Source organism: Myodes glareolus, chromosome 8 (genome assembly GCF_982192425.1).
Source record: "Myodes glareolus chromosome 8, mMyoGla1.1, whole genome shotgun sequence".
Taxonomy (NCBI): domain Eukaryota; kingdom Metazoa; phylum Chordata; class Mammalia; order Rodentia; family Cricetidae; genus Myodes; species Myodes glareolus.
The window spans coordinates 16,586,321-16,610,239 of record NC_142033.1 but is presented as its reverse complement, the minus strand read 5'-3'; the positions used below and the strand labels follow the sequence as shown (position 1 = coordinate 16,610,239).

General features: G+C 42.6%; 3 protein-coding genes and 2 long non-coding RNA genes across 7 annotated transcripts; 3 read left to right on the top strand and 2 right to left on the bottom strand.

The window, feature by feature from the left end:
- The first annotated feature begins 3,313 nt into the window (after positions 1 to 3,313).
- On the top strand, positions 3,314 to 5,499 carry LOC125394424 (C-X-C motif chemokine 5-like). Its single transcript, XM_048425276.3, has 4 exons — positions 3,314 to 3,561; positions 3,683 to 3,821; positions 3,973 to 4,056; positions 4,335 to 5,499. The coding sequence occupies exons 1-4, from the start codon at positions 3,453 to 3,455 to the stop codon at positions 4,390 to 4,392; spliced, it is 390 nt and encodes a 129-aa protein (XP_048281233.1). The 5' UTR covers positions 3,314 to 3,452; the 3' UTR covers positions 4,393 to 5,499.
- Positions 5,500 to 7,319: 1,820 nt separating this feature from the next.
- Positions 7,320 to 12,983, bottom strand: LOC125394449 (uncharacterized). Of its 3 annotated transcripts, none has more exons than XR_007230222.3 (3): positions 12,868 to 12,983; positions 10,771 to 10,845; positions 7,320 to 7,876 (listed from the first exon to the last, which is right to left on the bottom strand). It is a non-coding gene; the product is annotated as an uncharacterized LOC125394449 (long non-coding RNA). The 3 variants fall into 3 exon arrangements; XR_015002543.2 differs by lacking the exon at positions 7,320 to 7,876 and adding an exon at positions 9,765 to 10,666; XR_015002542.2 differs by lacking the exon at positions 7,320 to 7,876 and adding an exon at positions 9,773 to 10,645.
- A 106-nt stretch (positions 12,984 to 13,089) lies between these two features.
- On the top strand, positions 13,090 to 14,680 carry LOC125394431 (platelet basic protein). The gene is made up of 3 exons (XM_048425288.3): positions 13,090 to 13,309; positions 13,643 to 13,772; positions 13,912 to 14,680. The coding sequence occupies exons 1-3, from the start codon at positions 13,189 to 13,191 to the stop codon at positions 14,000 to 14,002; spliced, it is 342 nt and encodes a 113-aa protein (XP_048281245.1). The 5' UTR covers positions 13,090 to 13,188; the 3' UTR covers positions 14,003 to 14,680.
- Positions 14,681 to 16,749: 2,069 nt separating this feature from the next.
- On the top strand, positions 16,750 to 17,928 carry LOC125394438 (platelet factor 4). Its single transcript, XM_048425299.2, has 3 exons — positions 16,750 to 17,217; positions 17,470 to 17,602; positions 17,717 to 17,928. The coding sequence occupies exons 1-3, from the start codon at positions 17,121 to 17,123 to the stop codon at positions 17,802 to 17,804; spliced, it is 318 nt and encodes a 105-aa protein (XP_048281256.2). The 5' UTR covers positions 16,750 to 17,120; the 3' UTR covers positions 17,805 to 17,928.
- A 2,006-nt stretch (positions 17,929 to 19,934) lies between these two features.
- LOC146893768 (uncharacterized) lies at positions 19,935 to 22,174 on the bottom strand. The gene is made up of 2 exons (XR_015002643.1): positions 21,928 to 22,174; positions 19,935 to 20,290 (listed from the first exon to the last, which is right to left on the bottom strand). It is a non-coding gene; the product is annotated as an uncharacterized LOC146893768 (long non-coding RNA).
- Between the last annotated feature and the right edge of the window lie 1,745 nt (positions 22,175 to 23,919).

Sequence of the window (23,919 nt, the reverse complement as noted above, 5' to 3'; positions counted from 1 at the left end):
GCTAGTGCCAGGAAAGGTTCCAAAGTCACACAGAGAAACCTTGACTCAAACAAAACAAAAGAAACAAAGTGACCTTCATTTCACATCATCAGATTGTCATGGACCACTCAGTAGTGAAACTTATGAAAGATTATTGAAGAAATAGAAAGTATCACCCTTGATTGCAGAATGCAGTGGACTTAAGGAAGGCAAAAGCAGCATTAATGATGGGTTATCAACTCCATTTCATGTAGCAGTTACAGTAAGAATATTAGATGGTTAAAGACCAAGGATGAAAGGGAGATATTCAAATGGCTTTGTCAGAGAAGCCTTTTCATAGCACATAGCACTTTTGATTGGCCTCAAATGTCTTTGGGATCTTTGATAGTATTGAGGCCTTCAAGGACAAGCATAGGCAGACTAAGGCAGTCAAGGACTTTGATTATACCATTGTGCAATGCAATACCGTGATTAACTAACTAGACTCTGGAGAGCCCCTGGGGGATGTGTGCCAGCAACTGTGAAAAAAGTAGTAAGTGGCTCAGCTCGCAATTCTGCATTTCATTCTTTTGCTGGCCTTGATTTCTGTGGCTAATTAAGAGTGAAGAAAGTATCTCTCAGTCGTCTCCAAGAGTCAGCGAGAGGCTCGGGTAACGATGAGCAGGACAGTGGTCTGGTTGCCGCAAGCCACTCCAGATGTTTTCACTCCTATTAAAAAACTATGGCATCATCACTAAGATTAGCTTGTAACAGGAAACATTTGTGGCTATGAGGGGGACTGTAGATTTATTGATTGTTTGATTATTGTTGTGAATAACTGGCATAGTTTCTTCTATTACTTGGACTCAGTGCACTTAAGACAAATGGCTTCACTTTAAATTGGTAACAGAAAAGTAATTATTTTAAAGTGCCCTGTACCCTCTGAGTGTTAATGCTGTCCTTCTCGAACTGAAAGAGTCTTTGGACCACCTGCATTCTTACTTGTCTTTGCATAAGCCAACGTCAGAGGTGGCTACCCAGGAGCCAGGCATGGCAGTGGGCCAGTCCAATTTCAAGGCAAGGCCAGGTTTGGTTACATGCTGCTTCCTTATTAGGTTGGGCAAATCAGCAGTCTACTTATAGAGTGGAATTTTTGTTACCAGAGTGCCAGCTATGATTACCTTTTTTTTTTAAAACTCTGTTCTATAAGTAATCATGGCAAATGGATTCAGAGTGCAAACCAGGTGGGGGGAGCACATCTCTAATAGTGTTAAGGGGAACTGACACTCTCATTTTGTGGCCTTTTGCACAGTCTTACCAGTTTGTGGCAAACCAATCTGTATGCTTGGTTACATTTAAAATAGCTTAGTTAGAACTAACCCAGGTGTGCTTGTGTGTATACACACATTTAAATACTCAATAGCTAGTATCATTAAACTATATTTTTCATGAAACCTTAGTAGAATGTGGTTTGTTTTCTGTGGTTGAGTTTAATTGCTCAATGCCTTTTAGTCAGTTTAAAAAAAATGTTTTGGAATGAAGTGTATCTTTTGTCTGTAGATATAGTCTAATCTCTAGACGGTCAGTTTAATAAATCTACAGGCTGCTTGCTACAGATTGTCACTCCCCAGAAGGATGGAGGATTACTTCCATTGAGTCAGATGTGATGCGGATGGTATCAGGAAGCTAGCTGCTGGACTCAAGACTTCCCACCAGCTTCTCCCAACTTCCTTCAACCAGACCAAGTTTCCTTCCAGAATGTAAGTTCAAAGGTCTAAGACACCTTCCTGCTCAGCGATCCAAGTGTCATTATTTCACAAAGAGATGAGTGAGGGAGTTGATGGAGGTTCCCAAGGTTACAGGAGACAAAGAAAATAATTTCCTTCCAAGTCTATGTTCTTACAGTTATCATGTTTACAGACTTTTTCTGCCAGACTACTAGAAGGCCAAAGGTTCTGGTTAGACCTCTGTAAAAGAAAGCTAATGTACAACTGTGTTATAACCATGACTGCCGTAGTGTGAGACCGTCAGTTATCAGAAGTCATCTCATCCTTCATCTTCAGGAGGTCGCTCCAGGCTCTAGGGCATCCCTCATTTCCTCTGGGCTGCTGAAACTTCTCACAAGTCAATGGGAAAACATCCCTCCCTATCCCAAGAAGTTTCTTGAAGGGAGTCAGAGTGGATACGCTCTTGTTGGCAGATTGACTCAAACCCATGTGCCAACCTCACAGACAGGTCTCCCAATCACCACAGCCTCCTCTAGCTTCTAAGAACTGTGTCAAACCCCCACCTGGTAGAGGAGCCACATAACAGAAGGCACAATAAGGAGTCCCTGGTATTGCTTCAGGCTACAATCACCTTACTCATATGGAGAACAAATACTCTCCGAGTTGAATAGCAAAGGGACCTGCCAAACGCAAAGCATTCATCATCTTTCCAAAGCAATTTCCTGGGTGATTTTTGAATATTTTGTTTAGTAGGCCAACTAGAAACACACACACACACTTGCTGAATTACAAGTATAGGACTTCCAGTAATCAACTTTTATTTTGAAGGCCATTCCTGCCTCTGGTTTCAAGTGGGAGTAAAGACACTTTCATCACATTTGCTTGGCTCTCAAAGCTGGCGGAATCCCAAAGAATCATTAAGTAACTGAAGGAAACGTACAACGACCCATGGACAAGGAGAGGGAAATGGGAAAGTTTGGTTTGTCTTTTGTTTTTTGCTTTTTGATTCAGTTCCATTCTAGTCAGGGATCACATGTTTGCATTTCACGAACAAAAAGTCTTCATTTTTAAGCACACAGTTTAAATTTACTTTTATTTATGAGCTTGTCTGTGTGTGCACCAAATGTGTGCAAGTGCCCCACAGAGGCCACAAGAGGATGTGGGATCCCCTGGAACTGGAGCTAGAGGAACTAAGAAGCCAACATGTGGTCCTGGGTCCACTACAGAAGCAGCCAGTGCTCTTAACTGCTGAACCACCTCCCCAGGCCCCACTGTCGTGTTTGTAGTAATAATGGCTAAAGACGAAACAGAGGGTTTTCTAAAGTCAAACCTCATTCCTTTGGGGGCAGTCTTCCTACATGGCAAGGAAGGACATCCGCAGGGGTGTGTCTTCCCTGGACAAGCTGGGCTTAACCAGCCCTGACACATGAGGGGGAGAAGTCCCCAAAGGGTGTCTGGCAGGAGCAGCAATCTTCTCCTGGGGCGGGACTACAGCATTCTCCTCTGATTTGGCAAAGGGCCACTCCTCTAGCCATCCTCCTCCCTAACGCCATTGCCCAGCCCCTCTGAACCGCCCCTGAGCGCCCCCCCCCCCAACTCCAAGTCCAGGGAATTTCCCCAGCATCTCCAAGCTTGAATTTCCTGCCTGGAGGAAGAAACAAGCGCAGATAAAAAGGGGGTACAGCGGGGCTGAAACCAACACAGTGCTCTAGAGCCACCCTCAGCATCTCTAGAACCGCTGCTCCCTAGCCCAGGATCTTGTCCACAATGAGCCTCCTGCCCCGCCGCTCTGCCCACATCCCCGGCGGTTCCCGCTCGCTGTTCGCGGTGCTGTCGTTTCTGCTGCTGCTCACACTGCCGCAGCATCTAGCTGAAGGTGAGAGCAAAGTACCTGCGGGGCACACGGTGCCTGACACACCCCCGCCGGCTCGTCACCGGGCCCCAGGGGCTGGCAAAGGGCTCTGCCAGCACCTCCTATAACCCTGTCTCCTCCGCAGGAGGTCCTTCCGCCGTCTTAACTGCCACATCCGAACTGCGTTGCGTTTGCTTAACCATAACTTCAAGAGTTAATCCCAAAATGATTGCTAATATGGAGGTGATCGCTGCAGGTCCGCAGTGCCCCAGGGTGGAAGTCATGTAAGTTCTGATACTGATCTGGTGGGTGCAGCAGGTGTCCTGGGAGAGGGAAGTCCTCGCCTCCTACTCCCCCGCACCCCCCAGTCTGGTCTTCAGTCACTTTGGCTCACCTGTGCATCCCCTTTGTTTTATTCTCCTTCTCTTTCTGCAGAGCTAAGTTGAAGAACAAGAAGGAGGTCTGTCTAGACCCAGATGCTCCTTTGATGAAGAAAATCATTCAGAAAATACTGGACAGGTACTTGCTACCTTGTTCTTTGGGGGTTTTAGTCTTTGCAGACTGGCACGGTTTTTGTTCTCCTGACACCATTTGAGATTCCAGTACCACATTCTAAACTGGGCTTAGAATAAAGGATCGACACGAGAAAGTTGTTCTGCAGTGCTCCAGGGAAATCTTTATTACAAATTCCACATCTTTGAGCAATACCCAGAACTCATTACTGGTGTGTGTGTGTGTGGGGGGGGTTGGGCTAGAGTGAGGAATTTTAGTTACTGATATAACTATTTTCTCAACAGTGGAAATAAGAAAACCAAGAGAAATGCACTTGCCCTGGAAAAGTCACCCAGTACTTAACAGAAAAATCTCTGAGGACTCTGGCTCCAGTGAAGACAAGAAAGAAGAGCTGGTTTTTTTTTCCCCTAGTAATTTTCTTTGTGAACTCCTAGCTTTGAAGAGGAAAGGGAAGCTGCTGTCCCTGCAGCTTTCTGCTCAGTTTACCAGTGTATTTAGCAAAGCACATTCCATTCTTTTCTGTCTGTTACACTATTGGAAATTGTGACGTTTTAGTTTGTAAGTCAAGAATCTTTGGTTGTTAACCTTTTACAATGTATTGAATTGAAAGTGATTATTGCATTTTGTCTCTAGAAAAAAAATATATATGTGTATGTGTGTGTATATATATATGTCTGTTTATGCATGTATACCTTGTAGTGTTCATGGGAAGGCTGTGGAATTAACAGATTAATGAAGTTTTGTTAGAAGCTGTTGATGGGGACACCCTCATCCTTTCTCTTATAAAGTGGGAACTATTTTGCTGTTGCTGCCTGTGTGTGTTCATCTTTCTTACACCTGAGTCTGGGGTGGTATATAACTTTTATAATATTAGCAAGCTGGTGTGCCATGCAGAAACCTGTGTAGAATACATTTCCTTATTTAGAATTTCTAAATGTGTAAGTTCTAGAAGGATTAATGTATTCTCATCTTACAATATTAGACATTTGATGTCTTCTTAGTATGGCATAATGTCATGACTTATCATCAAACTGATTGTGTGCTATTTATTGACTAGGTTACTAGTATTATTATTCGGGTCACTAAGTGCATGCTATAGGTAGATGAAGAAGATAAGAAGCAGGTAAATTCCTGTCTAGCTTTCATAAAAACACCTTTAAAAGCTATTTCTAGTAAGAGAAACTTTAGCAAATATCTATACTCTTAGAGTTTTGAAAACATACTTAACTTGTTTGAATACAAATGCATCACCTTGGCTTCTCCAAACATATGTGCATTGTTGAGGTATTTAGATGTCTACAGGGTGTCTTCTTGAGAATTTGATGGCTTTGTTATGAGGAAATTAATGTATGCACCATATCCATTATTTTAAGATTGTTCTTTTTAAAGTGTCCTATTTGTTTATATTATTTTTGTTTGGAGAAAAAAATAAAATATCTCCGAATTTCATTCAGGTCGTTTCTGATTTCTTGTGATGATGACTCTCATTATCCTGAATTCTATATTCTTCCCACAGTTAACTCTGCAGCTCCCTGGCCTGAAGAAAGGTCGCATTTCCCTAGTTCCTTGCACTATTTCAGTCTTTCTCTAAGCTTATGCCTGCAGTAGCTTCAGGTGACCTTAGAAAACACAAGAATGATAAGACTTCTTCATATTTGCTCTAGCTCAGTTCTCAAGCGAGTCCCAGAGGCCCATGCCTGAAAAACTGAGTCCCCAGATTCCTGTTGTTAGGAGACAGTGGAACCTTAAAAAGGTGGAGCCCAGACAGGGGATTTAGATCATAATGGGCATGCATTTAAAGGGGACATGAGGACACTAACCCTTACCTTTGTTTTTCTCCCACCCCCACGGGTGAAAAGGTTTATCTCCTCCACCATGCACTCCTGCCAGATAAAGTGCACTGCCAGAGCTAAAACATCAAGACCATTATTCATGAACCAAAACCTCAAATCTTTGGAACTGAGATAAAATAACTCTTTTTTTTTAACCCTTTTAAAGTTCACCATGGAAGATGTCTGTTCCAGTGACACAGTCCTAACCAGCCCCCTCTGCAGTTGTAGTTCCTAGACCTAAAATAAAAGGTACCAAAGCCCAAAAAGTAAGGCTGCCTCTCATGCTGTTTTCTTCTCAAACTTTGCATCTCCGTCATGCTCTGTGATTGGGCGTTTGGTCTGTTTCATTTGCTATGGCTCTGCCTGCAAGGGCTTTGCTCCTTTTTTGCCCATAGGAGCAGAATTACTCATTCTTCATAATCTGGCGCCAGCGGTACCTTTTTTGTGACATCTTTCCTTACCTTTCTCAGCTCAGCATCTTTCAGAGACTAAATGACTGAGTTACAATAGATATTAATGTTTGTTTGTGGGTTCCTCCATCCTAATCTACAAAGAATTCCCCTAAATCAGCCACCATATATATCCTACCTATCTGTGTATCCCCAGTGTGTGGCGCAGACTAAGTGAACTAATAACATCCTAACCCAAGCTATTAGATACTGTCCTAAAGCCGGCAACCTGGTTCGTGGTGGGTGTTGATTAACCTGCCTCTTTTCTCTTTATCTATGGGAAACTTCCTGACCCATGACATCTGCCCTAGCAGTCACCTGGCAAAACTCCATCTTTTCTCTCACTTGCTCAAAACAACCTATCTCAGCCATAGAACTCTGCATTTTTCCTCTGTAACATTTTGTCCACCAAAGTGTTCAGTGCCTGGCTATTCCAGGACCACTGTAGTCTTTGTGAGGGTAAGGGCAATATCTATCATTTCATCACAGTTCCTAAGAAAAGGCTTAGGACATGGTAGATATTTAAATAGAGGCATGATATAGACCCAAGAAGCCTCATTTTCTCTCTATCAATAAGATGGCAATTTGCATAAATAGCCCATTTTTAGGAACATCCAAAAGGATACCAATCTAACTCACACACAAATATATATCTACTACAATTAAATTGTATATACTAATATTTTAAGTACTTTCACATATTAGTATAAACTAATATATTATTACCTGTATAAAAGCTTTGTCTTTTCTTTATCACTTAATCGCTCTCATTACATATAAAATATCAACTCAACTGATGTATTTTCTAGTATCATATCCTGATGTGCCTGTGCAAAAGATAGAGAGGAAGACAGAGGAAAAGACTCAAAGATATGAGACAGCCTAGAGTAGTTTTATAAAGTATGGTTTGTTGACAAGATTTTTAATGATATAAAAAAGTAGAAAATACCCCTAAGTTAAAAAAAAACTATTAAGCTTGCAGAGTAGCTTCTTTAATCTCCCAAACAATACATTTTATTACCTCATGTTATAGGAAATGTGAAGAAACAAACCAGACTGTCGTGGATACTGGCACTCTAAATTCCAGTGTTTGGGACAGTCTTTCATTGGCATGATCTCTGATTGATTAAGTGCCTCAGAGTAATACAAGCAAACATAGCAAAGGTGCTTGGACGAGGAAATACAAGTTTTGCAAACAAAGCACACAGCGGCGTCCTTACAGAGCACGTGCACGGGTGAGGAGAACCCCGCCCAGAGGGTGTCTGCAGAAAGAAAGGTGCTTCCAGGGCAGGGAAAACCACGTCCTCCCATCCAGGTGGGTGCTTTGATTCACACGCACTGTAGCTGCGCGAGTGAAAACAGCAACGCTTAAGTTCTTAGCTAAAGCAGCTGCTTAGTCTTTGCTTAGTCACCGGCATGGTCTTCTTGTTGTTTTATCCAGAGGTGAAACTTGTAAGTTGAGTTTCGTTCTAGACCACTGACTTCCTTCGGATTTGTATTGCCCTTGGGATTCTAGGTGTCATGGCCATTCTACAACTGGTCATTCTGTAGAGAACAAATGGGATTTGGTATACTACCAAGGTGCAGCTTATACAGAAGCCCCAGTGACAGGGGAAGGGCTTCTGGTCAGCTAGAGTGTGGCAAGCCGGCTCTGCCATTCTCCACCTTCCCTCTGCCTTGCTAAAAACCATTAGATTACATTCCTAAAGCTAGCCGCTAAGGTCTACTGCCTTTTTTCAGTCACTACCTCTTCCTGAGACTGACCACCAAGGTCCAGCTCTCAAAGTATTGAGGTTCAGCAATCAAAATCCTCCTTTGACTCACCTAATTAACATGACCATAATAAAATTAAACACTTCATCCTAACAGGGTTCCCCATTTTTCCTTTATAATCCACCGTTTTCCTTCGTACCGTGTCTATCTCCTCTCTATCCAGAGGCAGTCCTTTGTCCTCTGGGACAAATATTCCCTACCCCTCTTCCTTCCTCTCTCCCTTCTCCCTCTTCCTCTTTATCTTTTTGTCCCTTATCCCTGTCCTCTGTCCCTGTGGGGCAAATAAATCTCCTTTATGCTGAGAACTTGGTCTTGGGGGAGGGCATGAGCAGATTCTTTTTCTTTCAACAACTACATCCAATACCAGTGGATTCTTCCACCAACACGCACAAGGCTGAAAGCTCCTGGGAGAGATTAATCTAACATTTATCGTCTAAGGATATGTCCCCTTGGTTCCTCACCCCGATCTCTAAATACTGCTTCACTCTTGTCTCTCTGAAACTCCCCCACACAGTAGGAATTAAATATGTGGTTGGCTAAAAGTCAATCTACATACCTGCCTTGGCTCAGGCAATTTTCTTCTCCAATTTCTAGCATCTTTCATTCAATCTGCCAGACTTTCCTGCTTGCCTCTGAGTGTGACACATTTCATTCCCAAAGGTATGACAGACTTATGGTAAAATATGATTAGTGGTTTTGTGTTTCTAGCATGGTTTTTAAGGCTTGTACGAGGAAAAGAATTTTTGTGAGTAAACTCTCACACACTTAATTTGAAAATCCTTCCTGGATGTTGCGGAAGGAGGCATTTACCACACAGAGAAGCACCTGGGGAATTCTAATCCCCCCTGTGACTAAACCACGGAAGAGAGGCAGAATGTGCACCGTGCATCTGATTTGGGCTAACAATTGATTCACGCTTAGTGGAATTAATTCCAGTGTCCTGAGGAGGGCCGTTCATATCACAACTATGAAGAGAGAAGAAGCATGACATGGGGAGACCTGCAGGTTAAGTCTAAGGTTTTGTTTCTGTCAGTATCAGGATATTGTTTCAGAGAATCTGCCAAGACACTCCATCTCTATGCCCACTGTGGAAATGATCTTAATGAATGTGTTTCTCACGTGTATTGCAATGCTTGACCTGATCTACCTCTCAGTTGGATGGAAAGAAGCCGTTGGTTCGCTCATCTACAGGGGCTGGCTACTCCCCTTTATAGCTGTCATATAGTATGTAGCCAGATCTATTGCCTTTCAAGTCTCATTCCGAGTATTTCTAGGTGTGCGGCCTTGACAACTGACATCACATCCCATTCTTCAGCTTCCTCCCCACTCCCCAACTACTATGAAGCCTGCCTCACAAGCTCCGAGAGTTGGCTTGGAAGTAGGGCTCTTGTCCTCAGTTTCCTCAATCAAATTCCTAGTCACAGTGAGAAAATTTCGATCGGAACATTAAAATCCATATATAGTTTTAAAATTTAAGTTATTCTGCTGGAATGATTTTAGTACTCTAAGGATTTATTTCTAACTCTATGCTAACACTTGAGAAAAGTCCATACTCTATAATATCTTCTCTCAGTTATGTAGTAACATTATCAAATGTGTGACCAATTAGCCTCCTAAAACTGTCAATCAAAGGTCATTATGTAGCAGACCAGACACTGTGCATTGTCTTGGCTAGGGAATGACTATGATCCTCAGCCTCTTAAGGTCTTTCCATAGAGAATACATTGTTCCCCCCACGAAGTGATGGTTTTTCTTTTTGAAACAAATATCACGTTTATTCATTCTGTGGATGTATGGGGAGGTTAGAGGACAATTTGGAGAGTTGGTGTCTCCTTCGGCCACGAGGGTTCTAGGGATCAAATGTGGGTCATCAGACTTTGGGGCAAGTGCTTTTGTCCACAGAACAAGCTCGCAAGCACAAAGCAATGGCTTTCTTGAGAGGAGAGAGGCATCGAGTAAAGAGAGGGGAAGGGGAGAAGAAAGAGGATCGTGGTAGGGAGAGGTCCCAGCAGCCAGCAGCAGCCGGCTCCCAAACAGAGACAGTCATTTTGAATTTTCAATGGTGTGAGGAGTTGGTTAACCAGATCCACACCCACCAAAGGAAGCCTGGGGAGAGAACAACCGCCAAAGCTCAAGTGTGATAATAACAGAACCTTCAAAAGAAGAATAATTACTCCATGCCAATAAATTAAGAGTGCACTTGGCATCTAGCAAAAACAGAATTAGTGATTCTGAGTAATAATGAGTTCTCAGGTTCCGAAGAAGTCTTAGGTTACAATGTCTTCACAGGATGACTGCAATGGATTCTCAGGTTCCTAAGCGGTCTTAGGTTACAATGTCTTCACGCGATGACCGCTTAGGGAAACTGAGTCATGCTCATGCATTTGGTGCTCAGCAAATGCACTTATTAAAAGTAAATTTTCTCAGGCCTAGAAAACACAGGAGCGCTCCCCGGGGTCGCAGTATCATCATGCACGAGCCGCTCCTCCTCTGCACTTCCCGGGGCAGCCAAGGGGAATCCTCCGCTTGTGAGTGTCAGCGCTGTTGGCATTCGCACAGTTTCTGTCAACTCGACATTTAAGTAGGAAACAATTGCTTCTGGCTCTCACAGAAAATCGCTTGCCCGCCCACAATCTCAACTTTAACAAAAGGAAATTTTTACTGACCTTAGAACCTTCTTTGCCAAATGCTTTTACACGTGCTTTTCCGGTGATAGCTTATTTCTGCACCACATGGAAGAGCTATCAGAGAGAGAGAGAGAGAGAGAGAGAGAGAGAGAGAGAGAGAGAGAGAGAGAGAGCGCACTTCAAAACTCTCTGTGTTGAGCAGAGCTAATATGCGTGTTAATTTTAACAAATAAATGATCTCCCAGAAGCTAGTAGATAGGTTTTATTTTGGGTCCTAGAAATTAGCTTGTTTCCTGAAAGATTGCTATTTATAAGGCAACTTAAGGGGAGGATAGATAAAAATAACTTACCACATATTTTAGAAAATGGGGTGATAGTGAAAGATTAATAAAATAAGCTATTAAGTTATTTAATAGCTATTAAGTATAAAATAAGCTATTAAGTTAGGTGCCTCTGATATCTATTCATTTTCTAGTAGTTCTAAAAATTGTAATTTTATATAAACTAGCTGCATCTAATCCAATGACTGTTTTAAGATATTCTCTGCACATTTTCACAATGAATTACCATTGTTTTCCATGTTTTACTTTTACCATTGAAACAGAAGAAAGGGGTTTATACAAATCATAGGTATAGCAACTTACAGTAATATAATATAATAATAGTGAATATAAAGCATTAATTAAAGTCCCGATGCTTTGGGCAAATATTTTAGGTCTTTGGTAAGATAGAAAATGTTAAATGAATAAGTCACAAAAGAATATTATGTCAGGCACATAATTTGTGTTTAGTATTTCATGAATAAGCAGAAGTTAACAGATAGATGTTTTATATCAAGACGAATAAGGCTTATAAAACTTACACGGCAATTGATTTGTTGGTGCATCCTCCAGAACCTTACTGACAGTGTCTGTTTTGTGATAAGATTTTCTTAAAACGGGTCATCATGGTGTGTGCTTGCAATCTTAGTACTTGGGAGGATGAAGAAGAACCATGAGCTCAAGGCAACCCTAGGCTATATAACAGCATTCACAACCTTCCTAGTTGCTGAGACCTTTTAATGTAGTTATTCGCGTTATGATGACCACCCAACTATAAAATTGTTTCATTGCTATTTCATAACAGTAACTTTGCTGCTATTATGAATCATAGTATAAATATTTGATATGCAGGGTATCTTATATGTGACCCCTGTGAAAGGGTCATTCACCACCACCCCCCAAAAAGCTGAGACCAACAGTTTGATAACCATTGCGATATAGCGAGTGTGAGGCCAGTGTGATCTGCACTGAGCAACTGTGTCTTGTACCCAAGAAGAAAGAATTACAGAAATCTTACCAATCGAACATGGAAAGAAGTTTGAATAGTGTTAAATATATATAAAAAGTGTACAGTGAAATCAATAAATATTGTAAGCCACACATAGGGTTGTTTGTCGTGGCCAGAAAAATGAAAGATCATGAATAATGTTAAAATCCTTTCACTCAGAGTTTTGGAATATGAGGAAATTATGTAAGATTCATATAGAATCATTCATTTCCTTGTGCAGAAAGATCTTTCTGTGCATATGTATTTAGTGTATGTCTCCATAAATACATACATACATATAAATACAGATAGAATAGAAATGCCAAATTTCTATTTGGCAACGGTGGCCACTATTGAAAAACAGTAGTATGGGGTGTAACTATGCAGAGGAAAGAACATACTTAATTTTCATGTATCTGTGGTGTATGAATATTTCTTTAAAAATAAAAGAGACAACAAATATTTTGATCTTGACATTCACACACATATACAGTAGAATCACATAGTTTATTGTATGAATATACAAGAGAGTGTACTTGTTTATTTGGATGACATTGCAAAAGAAAATTTACTTAAAAGACAGATAGAAGCCCATGTACACATACCCAAAGGAACCCTTTCAGTAAGTGACTCATATTTTCCCCCTAAGTGCCAAGACAGGAACTTCCTTTGTCACTTGGTAAGGGAAAGGCTGTTCTTTTCAAGGAGCTATGACTGAAAGTAGGATTGGTGTTTTTTAAGCCCCCCCAGACTGCACGGGAAGGGTGTGGCCCATGACTACCTGCTCACACAGAGAAAATGCTCTTAGCAGTTTGTCCTCGGTCTTACCTCTAAGTCGGGTGCTTATACATCCGTAAGAGTCAGATATGGAGAGTAGTGACAGTAGGAATGGGGCTGAGATGATGCACAGCCTGTCGCTAACTCTGCAGGATTTTTAACCTGCCTGGTCAGTGTGGGCTGGGCCCAACTTGGCCATCCTTTTATGGTCACATCAGAGCTACAGTCACCTCCCCTTCCCCACCTCTTCAGCAGTATAAAAAGAGGTGTGGAGGCATCTCAGACCACATAGCAGCAGGGTTCCAGGCAGCAGCTCATCCTCAGCCGAGTCTCCTGGCTCTGGAAACAGATTCTAGCTCAGTCTTCTCCACCATGGGCTTCAGACTCAGACCGACATCCTCTGGCCCCAGCACCAGCCCACTTCATCACCTACAGGTGTTGTCGCTGCTGGCCCTGCTCCTCACCGCCCTGGTTCCCACGACCATTGGCCAATGTAAGAGAAATTCAGGGAAAGACGAAGGCGGAAAGCCACTTACCTTCCGCTTGTGTCTGCACAGCTTGTGATGTGTGTGCGGGAGGTTGGAGATATCCACAAAGTGGCTGGACCGAGGTTTCTGGGTGTGGCGGGTGTGATGACCAAGAATTCTAAGATAAACTTAACGGGCCCTTCGTATGTGGAAGGCAATCTGCAAGCTTTGTTAGTGAAGGTCTGCGGGTCATATTCACAATGTCTGTGTGAAAGAGAGACGATTACTTCCAATCTCCCGGTAAGGAAAGGAAGAAAGATAATTTCTAATCACTAATTAAGTCTTGTGTTCCAATGTAGCAATTAATGTGGACCCGTATATTGAATTGCGCTGTCAATGTACAAAAACAATCTCTGGAATCCCACTGAATAGAATTTCCACGGTGAACGTGTTCAGGCCAGGAGCCCACTGTGCCAATGTGGAAGTGATGTAAGTCCCTAGTTCTTTGTTTTTCTTGCCATTCGGGAACCCTTCGTCTTTACCTATCGTCTCTTCTCCATCCTCAGGGATTTGTTCTGACAGAGGGACGGAGTTATAATGAAGATAACAATCCTGTTCTCTGTTGCAGAGCCACCCTGAAAAGTGGAGAAAAAGTCTGCCTGGACCCCAATGCCTCTGCCATCAAGAAAATAGTTATGAAGATATTGGAAGGGTATTGACCAACCATCTGTGGACTTTCTGCTAAACCATTCCTCAGTGCAGGGAGGGCCAGGTTTTGAAATCTGAATGTTCTAGAGTCATTTTCCACCTTAAAATTGGGATACACTTTCATTGTGTCTCAGAACTCGCCTTGTGTTCTGAGAAGGTGCATCAAAGGCTGCTGCAAAGACGATGAAAATGAGCCGAGTTGGAACTGGCAGTTGATGGCTGATTTCTGCAATTCTTGGCTAAACATTGGGTTGTGTTGTGCATTTCTTTAGTTGAAGTTCTCTTTCCAAGTGCATTATGTCAAGTTTTATTTCTGTATTTTTTGAATTATTTCTTTTAGGTTTGAGTTTATAGGTTAATCACTTTTCCCTTCCCTTTCCTCCCTCCAAAACCCTTTTATGTACCCTCCCTGTTCTTTTTCATACCCGTGGCCTCCTTTTTCATTAACTGCTGTTATACACATGTATGTATATACACATATATTGTCAGATTTCACAGCAGTCAATGATAATAGGAACTGCCTGGATCCAAGCAGAGAATACTTGTTCAGTGGATACTTGCTTGTAAGAGTTTTGCCATTGTCTTAGCTCTAGAATGCCTTGTTTCCAAGCAACCTCTGCAATGATCTCTAGCGTTTGTTTTAACCTTCAAATTGAACATAATAAAGTCATAAGATTTAAGTTCTATAAGCAATGGTCATTTACTTTCTCAAAAGTCTGCTCAACACCAGCAGCACCGAAAGCGTGTGATGAAAAGGGGTTTAACACCCTCTGGCTTTTTAAAACTTCACCCTCGTTTGAAACATTGAAACATGTAAGATAGGTCTTACCTGTGGCTAAAGGCTTTAGTATATTCTCTCTCTCTCTGTCGCTCTCTCTCTCTCTCTGCCTCTTTCTCTCTTACACTAAACCTGGGGCATCATGTATAGTAGGCAAATGTTCTACCACTGGGCAACATTTCTAGGCCTCTATTTTTTTAAAAACAATATTTGGTATTTCACAATATTTTCACTAAGTTGATGATTTGTGCCATTTTGAATGTCACCAGCAAGAATTTATTTCTTAAAAATTCTAGGCATATTAAGTATTCTATGTGTATCAATTACTAGTCTCTTTATTGCTAAAATGTGAATGCTCTCTGGCCTGTCTAATAGAGCTGGTGTGAGAAAATTCAAAGACTTTAAATACTGCATATCACATAACAACCCACTTAGAAATGTCAGCAATTAGCTATTAGCATAACTACTAGCGTTCCCCACATTACAGGGAAGGAGGGAACTGAGACTTCCTTTGAGTTGGAAATGTAGCTCAGTGGTAAAGCACTTACCCAGGATGTGAGAGTCCCTGGGTTCATTTCCCAGCAGGGTCAAAAGAAACCTGCTGTAGGGCATAAAATGATCAGAGTGCGTCTTTGAATCCTGCTCTTTGTCCTCAGGAGCACAACGCTTTCATTGACTTATCCTTTCCTAAGGGTCTGTATTACATGTCACGGCATGTTATTGGCACACAAGATACTACTTGGTATAGAACTCTATTACTGTATACTTATCATTACTGATCATGGAGAGAGAAAGAATTTCATCTACTCCAATCTGCACATGGGCTTTGGGGAAACACTTATATGCTAAGCATGTAAGCCACTCCAGCTCTGCGTGACTGGAGAGTCCCCCTTTGCGTCTCTTCACCAGCAGAGGCTTGGTCCCTAAGGATATTTTGCCTGTAAAATAAGCACTTATCCAGTAAAAACCACACAAGTGTCCATAAACACATGACGAAGCAGTAAACGGAGACAATTTTCACTAGCTTTGTTCCAACAACGACAAACAGCTACGGCATCCTGTGCCCATGCTAAGCAGTCGCTCTCCCCCGCGGGATAGCAAGGCTGGTCTCAAATGGCAATGCTTATGCTATGCTGATTTTTCTGGAGACCAAAGTATCTTTAGTGGCTGTGTACCTACACTGGATTATTTTCTTTGAATGTGGAGGAAGGTGGCCTTGACTGTATTAGGGACAGTATTGCCCTAATTCCTTCTCTCTGCAAACGCTGCAATCCGGGGTTAAGCTGCACGGAGTGTTTCTTTGTTGTCCAGGCTCAAACCCTCTTATCCATTCCTTTTGATGCTGATCCAGCAGAGGTCTTGAGTTTCAGTTCCCTAAACACACAGAAATTGTGACATGTTTTGCAGTAGCCATCGTAGCTGATGCTGAGTGTTCAGAAACGTATGTTCCAGGGAATTTTTATGATTGGCAATATCATAATCCAGGATAGGCAGATAAATGGCCACATAATTATAACCGTATGTGGCATAATGTAATACAGAAACTTCCAACGGTCCTAGCAAACTCTCTTATCAAAGTTATCCAGAGTAAAGATGAATAGAGAAATAGCTAGACTCAAAGATGTCATCCAAAAAAATGCATTCAAATATAACTGGTGATTTTTCCGAAAAGAGCATTGAGGACAACAGACCTTCCTTGCTTCCTGCAGTAGATAGGACAATAGTTAGGAGGTTAGGGAAGGCCTCCGTATAAGGATGAAATTCAGAAGTCATTGCCCAGACCCTAACTTTAACCTTTCTAGTGGCAGAAAATAAATTTCAAACCACACATCTCTAACCACACGGTGGTCCAATTCCCTGTAATCAACAGGAAGAGTGACAGACAATAAAGGCAGAAGAGAACAGGCAGTTTGGGGTAATGCAGCTGGAAGTTGGGAAGGCAACGCATTGGTCCTGGAGGTACAAGCTCTGTAAGCTGTATGGTGACAGCAGAAAGCTCTTTCACAGGCAGCACACCGTTTGCAAAATTCAAGTTCTGCTCTTTCTGACTGTCATCGTTCGTGCGAGCTCACATCAGAGAGGGGAGCTCCCGCTACCAGCTGCTAGTCGAGACAGCTGACCTCAGCTTTTCATTTCGCTCGGTTTTGTTTTAATCTTGGCTGGCCAGAGCCCAGTTACTGTTCCCCAAGTGTCTTTGCTTCCGCAGGAGAGTTCCTCATCCTGTATCCCAGGTTTCCGGGCTGGGCTGCCAGTGGAGATAAAAAGTGCCTGGAAGATCTCAGGAACCACCGGCCTGTGCTTAGAGCCCCAGGCCCCGTGCGAGTCCTTGGATCTGGTACCACCCTCTTGATATGAGCGCCTCCGCAGTGTTTCGAGGCCCCCGGCCCAACCCTGGGCTGCTGCTTCTGGGCCTGTTGTTTCTGCCAGCTGCGATTGCCTTCACCACTGGTGAGAGGGGGTGAAGGGATCCTAGGGGCAGGGAGATGGTTCAGGAGCCTCAGGGGTGGGGAGGTGAACTCTTAGACACCAGTCATGCTGTATTGGCTTGCCAACTGTGCTTCACTGTCCACCTGCCTTCTGAGGGAGGGGTGATGCTACAGCCAAGGATAAAGGAAAGGTCAGAGGTACCACTGGCCGATGATGTGGTCACTCCTCACCATCTCTTCTGCTCCCCTCTCCCTTCTCTCTTTATGCCCTCAGCTAGTCCTGAAGAAGGCGATGAAGGTCTTCACTGTGTGTGTGTGAAGACCTTCTCCTCTGGGATCCACCCTAAGCATATCACCGCCCTGGAGGTGATCAAGGCAGGACGCCACTGTGCGGTTCCCCAGCTCATGTGAGTCCTGCCCATACCCCCTGGCCTGTCCTCTCCTCTGCCTGTTCCTTTCTGTCTCTTCCTTTCTTCCAACCAAGGCCCTGAAGGCTGCATTCCTTCCCTTTCCCCTGACAGAGCCACTCTGAAGAATGGGAGGAAAATTTGCCTGGAAAAGCAAGCACCCCTATATAAGAAAATAATCAAGAAACTCCTGGAGAGCTAGGTTCTAACTGCCTAAATCTGCAATGTTTTATGTGGGATGCTGGAGTTCTGGCTATTTTGAATCTAACGGCAACCTTCCGATGTTTATATTATCCTTTGAGACTAAATAAATGCAATGAACCAAAGTGTCATAAAGTCAAATCATTTCTTTGCCCTAAAATTAATGTTGACACATCATATGTAAGAAAACAGCTCCAGGACTTTAAAGAAATACATTTTGAAGGAAGACTTGGTTTAAGAACTGAATTTGATTGGCATTATGGGTTGTATTTCAGCTGATGAATATTTGCATATTTACTCAATTACATTGTTTCATAATTACATTTTAGTAATTTTGTGTGGTGATCAGCTTTGTTAATAAATACTTTCTAAGTTGCCTTTAAAAATAGATACCTAAAATCAAACTTTGATTCTGTTTCCTCAAGATTTATACTCTATTATATCATAAAATAACAAAAATAAAATGAGAATGAATACATAATGCTAATATACCAATATTTCCAAGAAATTATATGAAACTATATTTCCATTTATTAGTTATTGAAGAATGTTTATATTTCTAAAATCTAAAAATTAAAAACAACTCCTGTTCTCCCATTATTGCCTGGAAGGGTTCTCCACTCAGCAAACTTACAGTTCTACCATGTCCGGTAACATGCTGTCGCTGTTGCTCTAAGTGTGTAGATGTCCTAGGTAGACTGTCTGCAGTACTGTTGGCTTCAGAAGTACCTTATTTGTAAGCCGATTTTCCTTAATAACCCATGACATCAGAAATACTAATATGATATGATAAGCAGAACCCAGGAGTGGTACCAGGTGATATTTTGGTTTTGTTTTTTAAGGAGCAGAGAATAATTTTTAAACTTTTTACTTTTTTTATTCTTTGCTTCATTCACATCTGGTTTCTGCTACACTGTCGATGGTGGGTCTTCCCTGGACTCCTCTTGGTTATCCTGTTGTTGCCCTATGTCATGGAGATCCTGCGGGTTTGGGTCTGCAGGACTGGTCCCTTCATGTGCTCCAGAAGATCATAAATTGGGTGGATGTTGGGGCAGGCCAACTCATAACCCTGGTTCTGAGCCTGTGTGGTTGCAGGGTTGACCAGCTCACCAGCTCTCCCTTGCTCTCACCACCAGGGTGAACTCTGCTGCACTGCCCCGGCTAGGTCACCCTTACAGTGATAGGGGTGGAGGTGGTTCTGTCGCTTTCACATCTTCAGGATCACTCCTCCCACACCTACACCTCAGGGCCAGCTCTGCTGTGTTGCTCAGGTGTGGCATATAGGAGCTACTCTCCTGAGCGTTGCAGCTGATGAGGAGCAGGGACAGCCTTTCTGCTCTTATGACCTCAGGGCCAGCTCTCCCACCTGCCTCAGGTATTGACGAGGGAGGGTGTCTCTCCCCACCCATGGCGTCACATGACAGATAAATAATGGGGACAGCTCTCTCATGCTCACAACATCTGTGCTGGTTTGCCCACACCCCTACTAACGGGTTTGGCTTTATTGTGCCGCCCAGGCAATGTGCAGAACCTTCTCTTTTGAATGTTGCAGTTGGTGGGGAACACAGGCAGCTCTCCTGCTCCTATGGCCCGAACCAGGTGGTGTCGTGCTCATCCTTCAGAAGACAACCACCACAGACTGGAGTGTGGAAGGTGCTGTGCTATCTGTATATTGGTTAGGCACTGTGTGTTTCCTCTCACTCTTGGTTTCTTTGAAAGACCTTTGTCTATTCTTAGAAGACCGTTGGTTAATCTAGAATATACATTTTAGCTCATTGTCATCATACTGCTGTAAAACGTCTGTGCTGTGTGAAATAACATTCACAGAGTGTGGAACTGTTGGGGCTGAGAATGTGGCTCAAGTTGCCTCAGTGGGCAGGAAGGCAGAATCCAAGTGACCCAAGGAAAAGCTATAGATGCTTGCTCATGAATGAATGCATCTTCAACCTTCCATGATGGTGTATTACTGAGGTTCTAACTCCTAAGAGAAAATAGAGCACGTGCAATCGAGTCTTTTAAGAGAGAGAATCACTCTAGAATGTTGAGTAAATGAAATTGTAGTTTGTATAAGTGGCCAAGGTGTGCACAAGTGTCTGAGGGGAAAATCGGGGAAGACCGATCACACAATTAGTTCTTGGTGATTTTAGCCTTTACTGTCACTTTCAAACTCTGCCACCCAATCTATCTTTCCCAACACAGACGCAAGCATGGCATTTTCCTTCACAAAATGTTAGAAAACCGAAACCGTTAGCTTAGCATCTAAGGTTTTGCCACAGTCGTTTTGCCTTTGCACCTCAATGTCCCCATTTGTGAAATGAGATATTAGGTGGCAAGACACTTGCTGTGGTTTCCCATGTAGTCTGTGCTTGAGAAGGAGTGAGGCCCAATGTCGCTGCTCTCGGTGTTCTTCTCAAAGCACCATTCCAGCTGCTTTAGAGCGTAAGCGTTGGCTACGGTCACAGGAAGAGCTTTTCCAATCAAGTGGACCTGAGAGAAATCACCAGAAAGGAGATGAGCGTGCAATGCCCGTTTTTGTTTATTTTCCCTTTTGCTTCCTGACTCTGACATCCTCAGTAGACAGGACTCTATGTGTCAAAGGGCCCAAACCAGTTTTACGGAGTGTTGGGTGCTGGGGCCTCATAAACCCTTGCTTCAGAATCACCCTGGCCTAAGGGTCCTGAGAGCACATTCAAGAAATCCCCTTTACCAAGAAGGGCATTGGAAGAGGACTTTGTCACCTGGAAAACCCAAAGATAAGCGAAACATCCTGCTTCTTGAACATGTAATGCTGCGAAAGAGCTAGATCGTCCCTGCAATCCCCTGTCTTTGCCCTCGCAACCCAGGTGGCGCTGGAGGCAATCAGCTGGAAACGCCCACAAACTCAGCCTTCCCTGTGCTGTCATAGCCCCTATTGGCCAAACAAAACCACACCAGCATAGGCTGTTCTCCGCAGATCTTTGTTTCCATAACCTACACTTTTCGTCCCCCATTCTCAGGCTTCTGTGGTTAAAGACAACTTCCTTTATTAATAACTGATGCATTGATAGGTTAGCTGGTTCTGAAGATATGTATCTATAGTGTTCTCATGTTCATTATAGATCATAAAAAGTAGACAAGAGAGGGAAACATTTTCAACCTGGAATTTCAACATAAATCCTGGTGCAGATAATTCCTTGGCCTGAGGATGATGGTTTTCATTCTTGGTAACAAATGAAACACTTCAGAAACAAAGCCACAGAGTTTTTGTACCATTTTACAAAATATTCATGAGGCCCTACTGATTGTGAGTCTAAACTGTCTTTCTAGTGAAAAAATAAAAGACAAACTTTTAATGCAGTAAATAAATGCCATCTTATGCTTCTGTAACAAAATACCACAGAATCATAATTTATAATAAATAAATTGCAATTGGCTTCTGATTCTGGAGATTTTGAGATCCAAGATTGAGAGGCTGTATCTGTTGAGGGTCTTCTTGCTACCTCATAACCTCCTGGAAGGAAAAAGAAAAAGAAGGAGGAGAGAGGAGGGTGGAGTGGCAGGAAGGGAGAGTAAAACACTCTGATCCATCCTTCTCAAGGACCCCCGCCACACACACGCTCAGCTACAAGGACCCTTCTGTGATAACAGCATTGATTCTCTCTAACGCCCCTGCCCCACAGTGTAATCAGCTCTCAAGGCCCTGGCCTATCAGCGCAGTTGCACTGGGGATTAAGTTTCCAGCATGTTCAAACAACACTAGAATCATCGTCCTCTCGGAGGCAACATGTATGAGGCTGTGTATGTATTCCTTTACCCTCAGAGTAGCCCTTCATCTGCACTGCAATCCATGGCCACTTTAAGTCAGTCCATGGGCATCTGGTCTCTCCCCGCTCCTTATGTTTGATTCAGATAAATGCCTGACACCGTACCAGTAGGTAAACATTCACCAAATAATAGCTCCCAAGAGAGGGGCATGAGTGGTAAAGGCGCAGTTGAGGGTGGAAAACAAAGCTCCGGCACGCAGAAAGTCAACCGGACATAGTGACACTGTTGTCAACCGCTGACCTGTGTTCAGAGACGTTGAGTACACCCTTCCCCCTGCCACCTCCAGTGGTTTTGTTTTTGTGCTTCCGTTCATGCCACACCTGTTTTCTGAGGCATCTGCCAAGCAGGCCATTTGGCCCTCCGCATCCTCCAATCACATGCCAGTACTGTACCGTGAACTCAGCAAACGTTCTTTGAAGGCCGGCATTTTGAACACATCTGCAAAAATCAAAGGCAAGCCACTGCTTCCCGACTTCCAACACACTTCCTGCGCCTTAAAAGTCTTCAGTGTCCTTAACTAGTCAGAAATGTCTATCCAAGGACTAATTCTGCTGCAAATCAGCATTGCTCCAGTGCTTTGAAGTCAGTATCAGCTACACACCAAGTCTCAGAAACAGCCCAAGGACACCTCCCTTGGAACTCCTCCCACCGTCTCTCCCTTTCTTTTTTATTTTTTCCTGATTAAATAGGCACTCATTAAAACCTGCCTGAGCCCCATATTCCCTCCCTAGTGCCCAGAATCAAGAAACAACAAAGGTATTTCTGATCAGACGTTGGAAGATATGGAACATCAAAAAATGCTCTTAAAAATCAAGTTTTTATGGTGATTCAGACTTTTTCTGTTTGGAAGTTAGACATTCATGCAACGTATGCAATTTCATTTGAGGTTTATATATTCAGCTCTCAAGTTCCTAAATTTTATTTATATAACATCACCGTCACAATAATGTTGTTTTGATTTCTAAGAGAGATCTCTTACGCAATATTTTCCGAGAGAAATGTTCTCATTTCTTTTCTGCTGTAACAATGGCAATCCTTTGTTTCTTCTTTATCTACTATTAAGGTCACAGTCTCATGTATGTAGTGGCCACCAGCTCCAGGCTAGGAGACAAATGTAAGGATTGTTGCTTATATGGATTTAAAGGTTGCACAACAGTCTAGCCTTCAATTCCTGCAAAGCACATGTTTTCAAAAATGCATGTTTAAACAAGAGGGTGATTGTGTTTATTGTATCAGGCTGCAGCGTCCCTGTGCTTAAAATGTTTCAATTTTGATTTATGGCGATTTCATTGATTCAAATGGCATGTTAATGAGAAAATAATGTTAGTGTCAGCACCATCTCTTCGGGGTTTTGCTTCATTTACAAAATCAAGTGATTTAGACGAAGTTATTCCTAGGAGCCAAATCCTGTTTCATCCACAAGTGTTGGCGGGTTCACTACACACTTCATTTTCTGGCAGCTCCTGTGAGTGAACCAGACTCTGACGAGACACTGAGAACACGCATTTACGTCAGCGTTGAGTTGGATTTGAAGACCATTACAGCAAATAAATTTTTTTTTGTTTTCCTTCAGTTACCAGAAATACATGAAAGATTCAGACAGCGTGATTAATGCCAAAAGCAAACTGTTTAATCCTGTGAAACATGATGAAGTGTCCCAACTAAGGCAGAAGATATTTTGGATTTTCATATTTGAGTAAGCATGTACTCAACAAAAATCCAATTTCCTTTCTTGATGCTAGATGGTAGAGCATGCATGTTTCTTAATTTCATTCAGGTGCTGCTCTAAGTTGACTTAGGAGCTTTTGTAAATTATAAATTTTTAATAGATATTAATTTATAAATTTTTACTTTATAAAAGTCACAAAACAGTGCAGTGTCTGTAAATTCTTCACTATGTTCCCCCAGTGTGGACATTGTGTATTACTATGGACTACTGGCCAAATTAAAGAATCCAACATGGACACACTATTTCTCAGTGAACTCTAGACTTTATTTGGACATTGTCAGTTATATCATTAGTGTCTCCTTTCTATATCAGAAATCAGGGCAAGGTGACACATCGCAGTTATCTATCACTACACCTCCAGAGTTTCTCAGTTTTTCCTTATTTATCATGATTTTGACAGTTTTGAAGAACACTACTCAGCTTTTAAGAATTATTCATATTGGATCTGAAGGGAGAAGAAGAGACAGAGAGAGACACAGAGGGAGAGCGGGATTAGATTTGGCTCTGCGCTTTTAGAACGCCAGTGCTTGCCCTTCTCAGGAAGTCGGAGCAGTGAGTACAACGGACCTTGCTGATGGCGGCA

Excerpts from the sequence above, each read along its gene's own strand:
- LOC125394424 (XM_048425276.3), top strand. The coding sequence starts at position 3,453 with ATGAGCCTCCTGCCCCGCCGCTCTGCCCACATCCCCGGCGGTTCCCGC. Across the intron at positions 3,822-3,972 it reads TGCCCCAGGGTGGAAGTCAT|AGCTAAGTTGAAGAACAAGA; the intron begins GTAAGTTCTGAT and ends CTCTTTCTGCAG. Across the intron at positions 4,057-4,334 it reads ATTCAGAAAATACTGGACAG|TGGAAATAAGAAAACCAAGA; the intron begins GTACTTGCTACC and ends TTTTCTCAACAG.
- LOC125394431 (XM_048425288.3), top strand. The coding sequence starts at position 13,189 with ATGGGCTTCAGACTCAGACCGACATCCTCTGGCCCCAGCACCAGCCCA. Across the intron at positions 13,310-13,642 it reads TCCCACGACCATTGGCCAAT|CAATTAATGTGGACCCGTAT; the intron begins GTAAGAGAAATT and ends GTTCCAATGTAG. Across the intron at positions 13,773-13,911 it reads TGTGCCAATGTGGAAGTGAT|AGCCACCCTGAAAAGTGGAG; the intron begins GTAAGTCCCTAG and ends TCTCTGTTGCAG.
- LOC125394438 (XM_048425299.2), top strand. The coding sequence starts at position 17,121 with ATGAGCGCCTCCGCAGTGTTTCGAGGCCCCCGGCCCAACCCTGGGCTG. Across the intron at positions 17,218-17,469 it reads TGCGATTGCCTTCACCACTG|CTAGTCCTGAAGAAGGCGAT; the intron begins GTGAGAGGGGGT and ends TTATGCCCTCAG. Across the intron at positions 17,603-17,716 it reads TGTGCGGTTCCCCAGCTCAT|AGCCACTCTGAAGAATGGGA; the intron begins GTGAGTCCTGCC and ends TTCCCCTGACAG.